Raw genomic sequence first — 16824 nt, forward strand, 5'->3', positions numbered from 1 at the left:
CCTGACACCCAAGTTCAGATGGAAATTAGAGCAATTAGTGGCAGAGAGGGGACTAGATAACTAAATAAGTCTGCCCTCTGCAATAGGGATACTACCTCCTTTCATACCCACCTTGGAGTCATGTCAAAGAATCAAGGGGCAAAGACATGAAGCACAAGAGAACAGGCAAGAAACACATCTGCTTGCTCGTGGCTGGGTTACACCGGTGGTGGGGGTGGAGGGAGACTGAACACTGCAAAAGGCCTTAACAGGGAAGGTCAAAGTGCAGGAGGGTACTTGGCCTGTCCAGACCCCATCCCCTCCCACCCCGCCCCAGCAGGACCATGCTACTTACCAGCTTTGCTGCAGTCCACCAGGAAGGAGCTCTTCTGGCCCATGAAGGCCTTTGAGAGCCCTGCACCCTTGGAGGTCACCTTGCTGGCATCTGAGGATGACTTGGGGATGGCACTATAGCAGGTCTCTGTTGATGACCTGGTCACTGACTCCACCAGGATGGATGAGGTCTCATTGGTTGAGCCTGGGCTGACCAGACGCTGGCCTAGGACATGGGAGAGCAGGAAAAAGGGATGCAAGGTTAGACCAGAGGATTCTCAGTAAGAGGAGAGGTAGGTACCCCATCTAAAACCCCAGCGAGGCCCCTATAGCCCAACACCTGGATACAAAAGCCACTATATCCATATCCCATAACCACAGTGTCTTCTAAATAATGAGGATCTACCCACACAACTAGGATCTACCTTTCTGGGCAAATGGACCAGTCTGACCTCAGCTGACAAATTTTGCCACCCTGCAGAATTTACATCTTTCCATTCATATAAAATACATATAATCAGCACAAAAGTTTGAAAGAACATACACATATTATCAAAATTGATTCTATACATAACAGAGGATGATTTTCCTGAGTTTTCTAATTTTTCTGCAACGAACCACATGACTTGTGTAACAGTGAATCATCGCATAGTGGAAGGGATTTACTACAATGTGTATGGTGGTTACCTCTGGGTGGCAGCTTGTGAAGTTGTTTTTACTGTTTGGCACTTTTTCCCATAATGTTTGGAAGGAGACATATTTTTAAAAATTTGTTTGTTTTTGTTTTTTTTTTTTGTTCTGGGGACTGAACCCAGGGATGCTTTACCACTGAGCTATATCCCCAGCGCTTTTTTTATTTTTTTATTTTAAGGCAGGGTCTCACTCAGCTGCTTAAGGCTTCACTAAGATGCTGAGGCTGGGCTTAAACCTGTGATCCTCCTGCCTCAGTCTCCCAAGTCACTAGGATTATTGCCAACTGGCCCACAGTTTCATAAATTTAAAGAACTTTTTTTATTATTTCAAAGGGAAAGGTTAGAAAGAAGGAGATTTTTTTCAGGCCCTCATTAAACAAATACATAACATTTTAAGTATGTAAACATTTCTTCTTTTCTGTTAAGAGGGGGCAAAAAACCAAAATACAAAAACACCCGCCTAACCTGCTTTCTCCACTTCTCCGTTCCCTCACTATGTGGACTTTTATTTTTGCTAATTTTGAACACACTGGCTGCTGGAATGTCATACTATTTCTTTACATTCAAGATTCAAAGTAGATTTAATATCTAAAATCATACACAATTGCTACTACTGTTAGTCTGATGAGACCAGCTCCACAGGGCAGAAGAACTCCGAGGCTGTTCATTACCTGTCACCTTGGCCTTGAATGGACTGCCCACAATGTGGTTGGGTCCTCCATATTTGACACCGATCAGGTAGTTTCCAGGAGCCATGGGCGTGTACATAACTTTGTACCCCTCTGGGGTTTCTTGGCAATCCATTTTAACTTTGGAAGGGCCTTCAATAGTGACAGACAACGTCCCCGGGCCTGCTCGGGTGGTGTTGATAAAGAATTCCGACTGGATGCCTGGGAGAGAGGAAAAGGGAATGCGCCTGTAGATGGTGACGGTTTGGAGGGTTGAGGGGTGTAGTTTGGGAGCGCTTCCCTGGGGATGTTGAAGCAATGGTGGGGGCACATATAAGTCCCCTCACAGATGGCTTGTCTTGGTGGCATGGGAATCCACTGGTCCAGCTGTGACTTCTGGCACAGAGAACCTTGGGCCCTGGGTAGCGGGTGGGTAGCTTCCTAAGGCAGGGTGAGGCACAAGTGTGGCTGACATTTCGCCCACAAGTGCAAAATGCCTGAACACCCTGTTCTCTCCTCCGGGCATGAGCCATGGCTGAGGGTGAGGAGCCTGAGTCATCATTTTGTGTGAGCCTAAAGTGCTGCATCAGTCACCAGCCCAGCTCTGCCTGGCCTCCAGGCAGAAAGAAGAGGCGTGGGCCCCTCTGACCTTTCTTTTCTCCTTGGGTGGACTCAGAGACGATGAGGAGGCCCAGTGTCCCCTCCCTCCCTTCTTCCTCAGGCACCAGGCCCTGCACACCATGCTGAAAACTGGAGTAACCACCGTGCCCTGTTGGCCCACCCCCTCGGCCATGAATACCAGCAACAAAAATGGGAACAAAACAGGAGCTCCTGCTGAGTAGCACAGGCCCCATGTGGGCTGCAGACCCTGTGCCAGGCATTATTTCACAAGCACAGGCACGAGACCCTTCCACAGTGGTTTCTATTTCACAGAATGGTACTAAATTAGCTAAGGGAGGTTTGACCACTGGCCAGTCACGATGCATCATCAGAAAGTGGCAAGCAGCATATGAACCAAGTCTGCATGGCTCTGGTGCCCAGGTCCATCTTGGTCACTGGACCAACAGTGGAACTACCTCAGGTGCCCGAGCTGCAATCTGAGGATACCTAACCTTTTGGCTGTCCCAGGCTGTGGCTGTGACAAAAGGCCAAAAGAGAGCACCAACTGATGGCCATGGGGGCACTACCTGCCCAAGCCCACAGCTCCACAAGAGTCCCAATCTTGGGTGTCAGAACATCTGCCTCATGCCCCCTATAGTGCCCTCAATGGGGCATCCCTAGCACAGCACCCCCATAGGAGGCTGTTTTTGCCAGAGTCCTGGACACCCACCCTAGTTGGAAAATATTTTGGTTTAATTATAGCCTGAGGATCAGAGAAGGAATTATTGTTCTGGTTATCAATAAAACAAAGGAACTGCTATTGTGTGACCCTCAAACACAACCCAGCTGTTTCTGGGAGCTCTGGAGGCTCCTGTCCCAAGCCCTTCCCGCTAGCTCAACCTTGTCATGGCTTCTAATCCATGCAGCTGAGAAGCCCCTTAAGCAGTGGCTGCCAGGTTGGGGGCTGCATGGGGAAGTGGAGAGTGAGCATCAGGGGATGGCGTGTCCAGGAAGTAGCTGTAAGGTGGTGATAAGGAAAGCTATTTGTAAAGTGAAGTTTAAAAGGCCAGGCTACAGAGTGAAGAAGCTCCACCCTTTTTTCCCCCCCTTTAGATAGCAGAGCCACATCCCCAGCCCTTTTCATTTTTCACTTTGAGATAGGGTTGCTTTAGGGCCTCACTAAGTTGATGAGGCTGGCCTTGAACTTGCAATCCACCTGCCTCAGCCTCCCTGGTTATTAGCTACTTTGATGCTAAGAATAAGCTTACTAGTTGGGCTCCCTTATTTCCACTTTACAGAAAATGAAGTGGAGGTACAGAAAGGCAAAGAACTCATCCAGAGTCACACAGCTGGGGACAAGCAGAACTGGAATACAGGCTTATGGTCTGTCCAACTTGGATCTAAGATACCTTTCTGAGAGAAGACAGGAGAGAGAAAGCCCACATACAGAAGTCTATCACCCCCACCTCCAGCTATAACCAGGATCCGATACTACCAAACACTCAATGTGACGGTCTTCCCCTACCACAACCTGGCTGAGTTCCTGTGAGTTTCAGTGTATGTTTAATGCAGGACAACTTAGTCTTTAAGGTGGGAGAGAGTAGAGGGGGCAAAGAAGGAATAGGGTGTATCCTGGGTTTCTGGAGCATTTATCAGGAAACACACTCAGTTGCTCCAAAGAGTAGAGACCTCTCTCCTGACCTCCAAGCCTCAGCAGAGCCCTGCCCTAAATTCTCCTCATTCCCTGCTCCTAAATCCGCAGAATGGACCACTGAAAGCTTGAGCCAAGAGATACAACGAACCCACCCAATAACAACAGAGAGGTTTGCATTGTCCCGAAGGTCAGGATGCTGGACCCTTCAGCAGCAGAGCAGATACCTCTTCATCTGTTCACACTGCAGCTGTGTAACCTTCACATGAATTTTTGGGGAAAGGCTTGGGAACGGGAGGTCTAGAAAAAATAAGACACCTTCCCCTTGACAAGAGCAATATTTACACAGGATTTGAAACAAGCGTGCTCTGTACTTTCCCCTCCTGGCCGGGAGCTTCCCTCCAAGAACAGGCTCCTTCTCCCTGCAGCATCCAGTGCTTGCAAAGCACAGCCTGTAACCTGAGCTCTGGAGAAGGCATGCAATCTGCCAAGAGGAAGTGGGAGAGGCCGGGAACTGCAGGCATGAGCCAACAGGGGGGGTCAGATGGTTGCTGGCTGGCTGGCTGGCACAGGGCACCCTGTGCCTGCTGTGGACCAGGAACCACGAGTTGCTGTGTACTTAAGAACCAGAAGGACCCAACCTCAGTGCTCAGTGGGTAGCCTGCCAGGGGCCAAATACCCGTACTGCTGGAAATTATTCTAGGGCTGCTGAGAGGACAGGGGTGCTGGTTTAGGTCACCCCACAAAGTGGGCTGGAGGTGTGATAGGTGCCTCCAGGTGAGTGGGCACCTAGGGAGGAGGTACAGCTTAGGGGTTAGGGCTCAGGCTCTCAGATGACTGGACCCCTCCAATTCACTCTCCTCAACTGTCAAATGGACTTCACTGAAGGCCCTTCATAAAGGGCAAGCTGCTGGCTCACAGTTCAGTGGGGGCCAATCTGGATGGCCTGAGGAGTCTACCAGCACTGATGCCACTCTGGGGTGGTTTTGTTGAGGCCACTGCTTTGGCTGGAGTCCCAGACAGCATGCCAGCCCATGAACCTGAGTAGGTCCTTCAGGCACAGGGAACACTTGCTATCCAGTATTAGATGCCAAGAACCGTGGCCACTCATCTCCTTTCCTACAGGGAGGACATGTCTTCGCCATCCCACTCACAGCAGGGCAGCATGGTGGGGGCAGGGGAGCTAAAAGGAGAGATGCACACAGGCAAGAGACTTGAGAAACCAGCACGGGCTGCTTTCCCAAGAAGGCCCCAAGTAACACCAAATGCCAACCAGTCCCCCACTGCAGACTTCCCGTGAAGAGACACCCAAGAGGACAAATTCCCCACCCCAGTATCTTTTGAAACAGTGACACAGTGAATATCCATCAATGCCCATCTCTAGCCGACTATGCAAACGGCTTCTAGTTCACAGTATGAATACTAACTGTAGCCATTGAGAGGGGAGTGCAGCTATATGTTTGGATACAGAAAGGTATTTAAGATGTCAAGGGAAGAAAGCAAGCTGTTCACCAATCTGTGCAATAAGATCACTTCCATAAAACAAAAAAAGCAAAACTATGTGTTGGCCCATTTATAAAGAAGTAGCTAGCTAACCAAACCAGCCAGCAAGAATGAAGACAAATGAAAGATAGGCAGATGGTGTAAAGGTCTCTCTGAGCTGCTAGGGGTCTGCTCCTGGACCAGGAGCGGGGGAAGGCAGGAGCAGATCAAGGAAGCGATTTTCACCTTAAATCCTTCTTCAGTGCCTATGTTTCCAGGATCAGATGTATCCCATTTTAACATAGCAAACATTACAAATACGTTGAAATGGGTCCAAAAAGTTTCAGAACTCTTGAGCCTTTTCAGGATTAGAGAATAAAAGGAGCATGAGATAGGCCACGACAGATTTTACACTCTTTCAGTGTGTTTCTGGGAGTCCAGGGACCAGAAGTACTGAAGGAGAGGGACGATCCCGGTGAATTCTGTGCAAGCAAAGAAACTCAAAACTAAGGACGCCAGGCAGTGTGCCCCAACTATCAGTATCCTGTCTTGGGGTCAAGGAACTTAGTGAAGAAGATGTCTAGGCCACAACAAATAGTAGTGATGTGATAACACAGTCAGAGAGACCTCGCTCTGGATTTATCCCAGGTCAAGCCCTGTCTCCCAAAACAACTGTGGACAGCAAGAACCTCCAAAGTATCTGCTACTACATCTTCCCAGGAAGAGCATGCAGATGGCTTTGTGGGCCTTGAGGATTTCCACCTGGTTTTGACCCTGGAGCCAGACTGGTAAAAGATAAGAAGTGCAATGGTGTTTACCTGTGGTGCCCCCCTCCAGCCCTGAACCGTAGGCAGACACCAGGGCAGGATTCCCCGCTTGTCCGGGCTCCCCGACGCGCACTTTGAAGGGGCTTCCAACCACGTGGCTCCCGTTGAATTTGACATCGATCGTGTGGATACCATTTTCATGGGGGATGAAGCGAACAGCGTACTTATCTAGGAGAGTAAAAGAAGGCACAGGGTGAAACCGGGCAGATGAAAACTCTGGAGTTAGGTGAGGACACAGGACTGCAGGCCAACCTTAAATCATTTAAAAAGACACACGGTTCCACTGGGAGCCTGGCACATCATACGGTGAATTTCGAAACCAGACGGACCTGTTTATGCATCCCTGGTCAGCCCTTTGGGAAATGCATCCAAATCTCAAAATTGGTTTCACACTCTGGCCTCTGCCAGGACACTTCCTCTATGAAAAGCTCACTTCTCACAAAGTTTCACTGTTAGGCTACTTGAAGGGGAATAAATGATTCCAACTGGCATTAATGCTCCTTAATTAAGCTCAAAGCTAACAACCAGAGGCAACAGCCAGGTTTTGTTGCGGCGTGTGTGGGTCACAGTATGTGGCAAGATCATCTGTTAACTGAAGTGGGCACCTAGAATATCCATCTCCTATGCATCAGGTGACCCTCCCCAGCCTGGGATGCAAAGCATCTGCCCTCCTCCTCCTCCTCTCTGGTTAGCCTCTCAGCTCTTTCCTGGCTCCTTGCATCCTTCATCTCCTTCAGAATCTGTTCCCCCAAAGTTCCATCCAAACCCTGTTTTTTTCCCTCAGGTTCTCTCCACAGAGGTCAACATTTACACAGAGCTGGCCACCCTGACCCTTTCAGCACGGCACTTCCCCCAGCAACTCTCAGCTGGGTACCCATCCTCATGTCCTGATGTGGGCCCCCAATGGATAAAGAAAATCCTTCTCTTCTCAAGGCTAAGTCAATTAGTATAAGGCCACTTTTTTTGCTGTTGTTGGTTTTTTAAAAAATATTTTTTAGTTGTCAACGGACCTTTATTTTACTTACGTATATGTGGCGCTGAGAATCAAACCCAGTAGGTCGCACATGCCTGGCAAGCACACTCCCACTGGGCTGCAACCCCGGCCCAGGGCCATTTCTTTAGCTACAGGAAATGACTTAGTCATGGGCATGTGTCCCTGTTCGATGAGAGGGAAGAGGAGTTTTGCTGAAGACTTTGAGAAAAGGTATCTCTCAGACTTCTGCAAAAGAATTCTGAGAGCACAATGTCTCTGGGTTGGTGCAGTGTGAAGACTGGAAATCTGGTACTGCTGCAGCCATCTTGCCACCAAAGCCAGCCTCAGAATGACCCATAAAGCAGAAGAAAAAGTAAAGATCTTTGGGGCTTGGAGAACAGAGCTGAAAGACCAAAGCAAATCACTGTCAACAGCCACTTTGATCCTGCTTCTCTCTCCTGCTCTAACAGCTTCATCAGCTGCTGATCAGTTCTCCTGTGACAATGGTGGCCACTTGGGGTCATCACCAGGTGCTAAGGGTTTCTGGCCTCATTCTTGCTAGCTCTGAGCAGTTCTCTGAGGGCAGGGAGCACGTATTCCCTAACTTCATCTTCCTGCCACGTCTCTGACACTTAATAAATAAATGCTCACTGGAAAAATGATCTCCTTAAAGTTGACGGTTATCAGAGAATTCCATATCCCTAGGCACCAAGCAAGAAAATCTTAAGGGTATTAGGCCCAAGAACCTAGATCCTCTTTTTTCACTTTACAGATGAACATCGATCTACCTTTTCCTCAGAGCAAAATGAGATCAAAGTATACTTACTGGGGCTGAGGCTGTGGCTCCACATATAAATAAATGAATAAAATAAAGGTCCATCGACAACTAAAAAAAAATTTTTTTAAAGTATACTTATGTCATAAGGTCAACAGTGTCATAAAAATCTGTAAGATTTAGTGAAATGAGAGAAAAATCACAATGAATGCTGAATAAAAGGAATCTGAAAAATAGAAAGGAAAGCAGAATTTGTAAAGGAAGAAAAAAGAGGAAAGGAGGAGGAAGGAGGAAGAGAAGAAAAATAATTTTATGCCAAAGAGTCTCTCTGTGTCCCACATCCAAATCATAATTTACAAACAACATGTGGTGATGGCAAAGGGTCGTTGGCAATGACAAGACTGGGGGAGTCCTTGGCTGGGACGCACAAGCACAGTTACATTCTGTGGGACTCCTGCTTACCTGGCTCCAGCTCAGACACATGGCATTCCTCCACGGCTCCCGAGGGGCTATGCACCTTTGCATCAATCTTGCCTTTTGCACCATTCAACCTTATAGCAAAGGATGCTGGCTGGTTAACTTTTAATCCCGATTCCTGAGAATTTAATATATTAGACAGGTTATGGCCCTTGGCGCTCCTGATCAGTGGCACATACCGACCTGACCCAGGACTCCAGATGACAGTTCTCATGCATATAGGCTCAGAATATTTTTCCATATAATATCTGACAACAGAGTGTGAGCAAGTCATGTACATTTCTAGTACAAAATACAAGAAAAACAAGACACACACATTTGCACAGTTTTATACCCAAACCATCTTGATTTAGGCTGGAAAAGATAGCTCTGGGGTTGGAGGCTTGGGACAGCCCGATCAATCAGACTACTGTCTAATCATCTCAGACAACACCTGTTGAAGCCAGAAAGCACAGTATCTCCCAAGCTGAAAAAAACAAGAACTCCTTTTTTTCTTTTTCTTTTTTTTCCTGAATTTGGGATTAAACCCAGGGCCTGGTACAAGTTGGACAAGTATGAGAACTCCCTTTTAAGAGAAGGCAGCAAGCTGACAAAACCATGCACTCCCTACCTTAAAGTTTTGTGCTACTGTTCTTTTTTCTCTCAGGGGTAGAAATGGAGAGAACTTGTAATAAAACTGTAAAGGGCTACACATCAGGTAGGCAGGACTGTACCGTGTGTGGTGAAGAATCAGCTGGACCTAGGTTTACTATCCAAGAAGCAATATGACTAAGCTGTTGACCCTTTTTGAGTCTCAGTAAATAATAACAAGTTACTTACATAAATAACTATTTATGGACATAAATTAATGAATCTAGGGCTGGGGTTGTGGCTCAGTGGTAGAGCACTTGCCTAGCATGCTTGAAGACCTGGGGTCAAACCTTAGCACTGCATAAAAATAAAGGTATTGTATCCAACTTCAACAAAAAAAATATACATTAAAAAAAATAACAAATGAATCTATCTCAGGGAGCTGCTGAGAGTATAAATGAAGTTATACATGTATAACACTCAGCACAGAAAGGCTTCAAAATGTCAACTTATTGTTAAATTCTAATATGCTGCTAGAAGTAGCCTGTACCTCCCCAACAAAAAACAAACAAAAAGAATAAAACGCAACAAAAATAATGGAGATAATGTAGTTTTGCTTTTCTGTGGTCAGTTTTACTCCACATGCTCTGTTTGGGACCCTGGAAGGACAGGGACTAAATACTTAGGGAAAAAAACCAAATAGCAACATTTAATGTATGTTAAGCCTGGCCAATCCCAAGCAGCAAAATTTTATAAATTCAGCACTTTTGGTTTAAACTCGATTAGACAGCTATACCTCAGACACTAACAAAAGCAGGGGTCACAATTCCCATGCAAGCAAATCATCAGGGAATCTTGTTAAAATGCAGATTCTGATCCAGTGGATCTGGGCTGGGGTCTGGGATTTGACATTTCTAAATTTGTAGTTAATGCCAAGGATGCTGATCTAAGGACATCTTAGTAGCAAGTCCCTAAAGCTGTGCTGTCCAGTTGGATAGTCACTAGCCACATGTGGTTATATGTATAAATGTTAATACATAAATATAAATTAAAAATACATGTAGGGCTGGGGATACAGCTCATGTTGGTAGAATGCTTGCCTTGCATGCACAAGATACTGGGTTCAATCCCCAGCATCACAAAAAATGAAGTAAAATAAAATGCACGTAGCCTACATATATGTAGGCTATAAATGCATATATTTAAATTGAAAGCACTTAAAATTAAACAAAATTCAAAATTCCACTTCTCAGTTATTCAATGTCAAGAGCTCACTAGCCAGCCACATGTGGCTAGGAACAACCATGCTGCACAGTGAAAATGGGGAACACTTTCATTGCTGCAGAATGTTCTACTGGACTGTGCTATTTAGAGCTTACAGCCTGGGGAGGGGCGATGTAACGCAAAATTAAGGATTCTTTGATGGCCAGATCACCCCTATTCTACTCCCTCCTCCATGAAATGCCAGCTGACTCTAATTTTCTACAAAGTCTCAAGAGCAAGACAAAACAATATGTGCCTCTCTTGCCTAACCAGCACCAGATGTGGCTGTGCAGGCCTCTGCTAAGGCTCTGATAAATAATTTACACATCCCTCAGTATCAAATGACCCAGATAGAACAGGGAACTATACGGACACATAGGTCCCTCTTGCCATAGCAGCTGATTGCAAAAGCTTGATAGACAGCCCACTACACACTTACTGAAATATTTATGACCAAACTGTGATGTGAGGACTCTATAGCAAAGGTTTCAGGAAGAAGCTTTCTTCAAACCAGCCCATTTTGGACAGAATCATTTACTTTACCTGAATCCGCTTGCCGCTAAATCCTCAAGAGGGAGATAAACACCTCAGAAGATCCAAAAGAAATCTTTGAGATGCATGAAGGCAGCTCTATGCCCTCAATAAATGCTGGGTTTATCTCCCTCCATAGGTTTAAGTCAGCCACAAAAGAAGCTTCTGTTAAGAAGCCTTTAAATGAAACACAAGAAAAACATCTACACCACAGTGACCAGTTAGTACCCTTGGTATTCTCCAGATGAGGCCTCTTCAATCTGTGCATTAAGATTCTGGTATGGGTTCTATCTCAGTCCCTAACTGAAAGACTAACATTTGGAATAACTAGGAGTTATCCCGATTCCCCCAGAGTAAGACTAGAATCTTAAATGAAGGCTATGGAACTAGATGCCCCCACATTGGTATCTCACCAATGTGAGATACTAGATTAGATGTTAATCAATCCAATATTTTAAAAAACCCAGGGCAGCAGAAGGTTATTCAGAAAATCTCTTAACCAGAAATCCTCTTTATAGAGTCTGGTGTTATTCTACAACTTGACTGCTCCTTCTGATTCACATCCCAAATTATTTTTCAGTGTCCTGAGCAACAGATGTAGATGCATCCCCAGTGGATCTTAGTTTGGCTGAAGGTGCCAATGCAAAGCTGAATGAAATGACCTGTTTGAATCCCAGTAGGGTAGACTAAGCAATCATTTGCCTCTATATCAGGGTGGAGACTGAGGCAGCTGTAGTCAATAGCACAGTTTCTGGCGCCATAGAGACCTCACTTTGCCACCTTATGCTAACTGGATCCTGGCTGCCATAGTTATTTTAAAAATGGGTTGCTCCAAGGATTTACTGAGGTGATGGTGATAAACTTAGCATGGTTCCTTCAACATTTATTATAAATAAGTCATCCTATGAGATAAATTGCAATTGACTTTGAGGAAAAAAGCAGCCAAACAAGAGTAGGTTAAGTATCACTGGGCTGCTTGTTTTCTGTCTGTTGTAAGTCCCTCTTTATCCCTTAACCAATTATTAACAGGATTCCTTTGTTTCTCTTAAATAAATATTTAAAAGTAAACCTGTCCCCAAACACTGAGGTGTGCTATTGACTGACCCAACTGTTTTCTGTCCTGAGTACATGGGGAGCTGACCCTGCCATGGAAATGCTTGCCCACACAGGCAACACCTGAAGTCAAAGTGGGACCAGAGGCCTTGGCTCCCAAGCGGGGATTGAAGAGACCTCAGGAGTCCAGGGGTTTCACTGGCTGCCCTGTGGTCAAGGAGATGGATGCTTCCTTGCGTCTCACCTGAAGGCTCATAACAGTGAGGCGGCGGGCATCGTCAGAGGGTGCGATGACGGGCACCAGGTACGGGCTTTCGGGGATGTGCTCATCGTTGAACTTGATAGACACCTCATAGTTACCTGCAGGGATAGGAAAGCCCCATCATTTCAGAGATTCTGAAAAGGTGCCTCCAGAGTGGCCTCTGGCTTCTTAGCTAGGGCTAAAATGTCTTCAGAGAGAGATACAGCCTGCTTCATGGCCATAGCTGATGAAAGAGTCAGTATTATTTCTTTAATTGGGCAGGGTTAGGTCCACAGAGCCCCCAAAATGATTATACATAGAATCCAGGAGGATCCACACTTACATCTTTAATGAAATTACCATTTTAAGTTTTATAGATATCTTGATATATCATTAGCACTGATTACTACTTTGAAATTAAGGTCATTAGTATGCCATCACTAAATTATTTAATCATTAAATCATCACTTATGATTTAATGTATTAAGAAAGACAAACATACAGTGTTATGTTGCATATCTGATAACTATCAATAACTTTGTTTTAATAACTATTTTAATTTTGGTAACTACATTTTAATATAATTAATTTCCTTTATGATCTAACACATTTTGTGTTTCAAAATATCATCCCAAGAACAGACCCCATATGCTTTATCAGATGCCTAAAGGGTCCCTGGGATACAAAAGATGAAGAACCCTGCCCTAGGGAACTCAGACACATAGGCCACTCTCCTGGGGCAGCCATCCCATTATCAGCCATGAGTAGATAGAAGCATTTGAAAGAAAGCAAGAAGCAGATACGCCAATGGAGAAAGACTTGTGAAAGATAATGATATCAAGAGTTCCCACCTCTTTGAGACCCAGCTATTTTCTGCTACTGGCTTTCTAGAAAGCTCTCCCATGTGCCCTCTCCCACAAAGGCATTGGATACTTGAGTTAGATGGGTTTCTGTTCCTTGCAACCTAACCATCTCTGAATAGGCAAAATGTGTTTAAGTCAACCATCGAGTACATACCAGGCTCTTGGGCAATATAAGACACACCACATGACCCGTTTTTATGGTCATCGAATGTAATCTCAGCCTTACTAGGACCTTCAACAGCAATGGAGAGGCCTCCAGCACCTGCTTCCCGGGTCCAGATGCTAAACTCAGCTGAGAGCAAAATAAGAAAAAACCCTTTGGGTTAGTAACTGAGCCTAGGAGAGCCCCAGCCCCTCTTCCTGATCAAATCTGTAGTGCTAGGTTTAATCCCTTACTAGCCGTTTCTTCTTTTTCTAACCCTAAGCAGGATCCAAGCAAGGGCTGTCCCTGTGGTCTAAGCATTCCCCGTGATTACTAAGTTCATGGAACACCTGGTGTCTTTTGAATACACCCAAACTAAGCAAGAAAAGGATGAAAATGTTGGTTTCTTTCCCCACAGTTCTCCCTACCAGCAGCCACTGTGGGAAAGGACCCTGAACATTAATTTAGAAGTGTGTTCCATAGCACATCAGACCTACTCTGCTCCCTCTTAGACTCAGATCCACATGAATAAGTTATAGACTCTGAGAAGTCCCAAAAGTCCATTTAGCTTTGGACATGTGAGCAATTCTCAGACTTACTTAGCCACAGAAGACTTGAATAAGGAATGCCCCCAAATGCCACCCCATGAGAAGTCCTCCCCTCGAAGCCAGGTTTGCAGGTACTATCATCCCCAAGCTCATCTCCCAGTCTCCTCTAAGCTGCTGGAATGCTCACCTGGGACTCCTGCTTCTCCTCTCTCCAGTCCAGGGCCTCCTGCCCGGACCTTATGGGCACCCCCTTCACCAAGTGGCCCGACAGTGAACTGGAAGGGGCTGCCGGTTACGTGCTGTCCACGGTACTTGACAATGACTGTGTGAACACCCATCTCCTGGGGCACAAACCGGACGCAGTGTGAGTTCTTTCCCATGGGCACAATCTCTGCCTCAGTCACACGGCCAGAGGGGCTGGTGACATGGGCCGACATATCACTGCTGTTGATTTCTGAAAGGAGGTAAAAGGTTGAGAGAAAGAGAAGCGTTAGAGCAAGGGCCAGAGGCAGGTGGGACATGCAGGGCAAGCAGCGGAAGGTGAGGCGGGTATGGCCTGGTGGACATGAGTGCATAGGCCCCCTCCCCATCAGGCTGGAGGCCTGCTCTCCTGGGGCCAGCATGGAGTGGGTGGGGTCCTTTAGGGCACTAGTGCGGACAGCATTCTAGGTTATTGACACTTCTTGCCCTATCAAGTACTTTTATAGCCTTCCTGGCTAAAGCTGAGTTAATCCCACGTGACAGCTTCAAACCAGGAACTGAGCTGGCAGAATATGTAAATAAAAACCAGAGTAGCTCAGGTACATCCAGAACAAAGGTAACATGGCCATCTGTCATGCTTAGACAGTTCTTTTCTACCAGGTAGGTAAGGGTAAGGTTCTTCATCCCTTACTGTCAAGAAGCTTTACATTTCTTTTAGGCAACAAGACAAGATGCATTTAGAGACAAAGGTGAACGCATGTCAGTCCCAACAGCAAAGGGAAAACCATGCATGAGCAAAAGCTTTTAGCAAACTGAAGACCGTACAGAGGCCACAGGATACCTCGGTCACCAGCAACAGGGTGGAGATCACACATATACTGTGAGCTGCTTGCGTCATGCTAACAACTGTGCCTGTGCCAATGTGAAGGAGACAGGCAGGCAGGGGACACACAGGACACCAAGCACTACCATCACCTACAGCCCATATGAAACCGCACCCTCTGGCCCTATAGGATCTGGGTTGAGGAGTTCAGGACTCTGAATCCTAAGGACAGAGAAGGAAGGGAGGTTGAGGAGAGGTCACCCCAGATTATGTACTGAATGGTTGTGGCCCCCCAAAATTCATGTTGAATGTTACCCCCCAGTGTGGAAGTTCTAAGATGTGGGACTCTTGGGAGGAAATCAAGATTTGATGAGGTCATGAAAGGAGAGCCTTCATGATGGAATTAGTGCCCTTAGAAGAGTGCTGAGAGAGCCTGCTTCTCTCCATTGTTCCCTGTGTGAGGATACAAGAAGACAGTCATCTATAACCTAGAAGAGTACCCTCACCAGGACCTGATCATACTGGCTTCCTGATCTCAGACTTCCAAACTTGACCAACTGTGAGAAGTAAATGTCTGTTGGTTTATAATATTCAGTTTATAATATTATAGCAACCCAAACTAAGAGACCCCACAAAGCCTGGGTCCTGAGGACAGGTGGAAGCTGATGGACCACCCCCAACTGATGAGAGAGGGTAATAAGGGGAACTATGTGTCCCCCCAGAATCATCTGCTACCAAGTAACCAAAAAGAATAACAAAGTTGTCACGAGACTTCAAAGGACAAGTGTCCACACTTCACAAAGGTAATTGCTAGTTCCTCCAAGAAATAAGCACAAAGAACAGAATGAATAATTTCCAAAATCAGAAACATAAAGCAAATGCAAACACAAACCTCATCACTAATAATTCAAGAAATGAAAATGAAAACCAGATACTGTATTTTTCCATCAGATTGGCCAAAGTGAGAATGACAGGCAGTGCCCAGTGCTGGTGGAAAATATGTAGAAATGGGCACCAATACATTTCTGGAGGGCCTTCAGTCAAGATGTGGCTGCATATGAAATGCACCACCCAACAATCCCCCTCTGGCCATGCTTTCTCTCTCCACTGTGGGACATATGAATTTTTTATGATCACAAAATAATCAATGCAGTTCTTTTAATGTGATCTCATTTTTTATTTTTATTTTTCATAATACTAGCGGTTGAACCCAGGGGCACTTTACCACTGAGCTACATCCCCAGCCCTTTTTGTTTTTTATTTTGAGACAGGGTCTTGCTAAGTTGCTCAGGCTCGCCTCAAACTTGTGATCCTCCTCCCTCAGCCTCTCGTGTGCACCACAACGCCCAGCTTAAAGTGATCTTATTTTGACCCTACAGTAATGAGGCTTGTTAGCACATTCCCACATGACACTACATTGATGCACCTACACAAGAAGACCCCACCAACTACAGCTGAGAAGGCAGAGTAAACAGATGTATATCATACTAGGAATAGGAAAACCAGCCCTCCATTGAGGAAATCACACTGAGCTTCATTTTAGACTCTTGATTTTCCTTCTCTGTAGAATCGGTGCAACTCCACTGTTCGTGCCAGCTTCTGGGCAGAGGAGCCTTGGAACTCTCACTGACACCATGAATTTTGTTTGGGAAGATCCCTATAGAAAGAACTAGAACCACATTCCACTCCACTTAAATCCTTCCAGATACTGGCATCCGTATCTAGAAGTGGGACCAGTTCTCTCACTGATATTATTCTTTTGGCAAATAGTAAATCTAAAAGCATGTCCATGTTCCCCCCACAAAACATAATAAAGAAAAGAAAGGTAGCAGGTAAATAGATTTGTTTTTCTTAATTGGGCATTTGTGAAAATAAACATTGAAAAAAAGTGAAATGAAATAAAAAAGTCACCAGAGCTGACTCAGGAAGCATGTTCAGAGCTAAGTCTGGACTTGGCTCTCCATGGTGTCTACTACCCTGCCCTACTGATCCCATGCACCCACCTGGGATTTTCAAGTTCAGGTCGCAGATGCTCCCAACAGTGGCCACCGAAGGGGCACGGCTGGTCCGGGTGATGCTCTCTTTCACTCTTCCCTCGCCGCTGATCTTTACGGTAAATGGGCTTCCTGAAA

The 16824-nt window shown here is 45.8% G+C and overlaps 1 protein-coding gene across 6 annotated transcripts in view; it reads right to left on the minus strand.

Annotated features, from left to right (window-relative positions):
* Positions 1–16824, minus strand: part of FLNB (filamin B) — a 144561-nt gene that overhangs the window by 1961 nt on the left and 125776 nt on the right. For all 6 annotated transcript variants that reach the window (XM_079116385.1, XM_079116384.1, XM_079116388.1 and 3 more), the window contains 8 exons: positions 16696–16818; positions 13856–14122; positions 13133–13270; positions 12119–12234; positions 8443–8575; positions 6224–6400; positions 1676–1894; positions 335–538 (listed from right to left, as the gene is read on the minus strand). In XM_079116385.1, coding sequence (XP_078972511.1) covers positions 335–538; positions 1676–1894; positions 6224–6400; positions 8443–8575; positions 12119–12234; positions 13133–13270; positions 13856–14122; positions 16696–16818 — 1377 coding nt within the window. The remainder of the gene's footprint in view (positions 1–334; positions 539–1675; positions 1895–6223; positions 6401–8442; positions 8576–12118; positions 12235–13132; positions 13271–13855; positions 14123–16695; positions 16819–16824) is intronic.

Source organism: Sciurus vulgaris (genome assembly GCF_902686455.1).
Source record: "Sciurus vulgaris genome assembly, chromosome: 16".
NCBI classification, from domain to species: domain Eukaryota; kingdom Metazoa; phylum Chordata; class Mammalia; order Rodentia; family Sciuridae; genus Sciurus; species Sciurus vulgaris.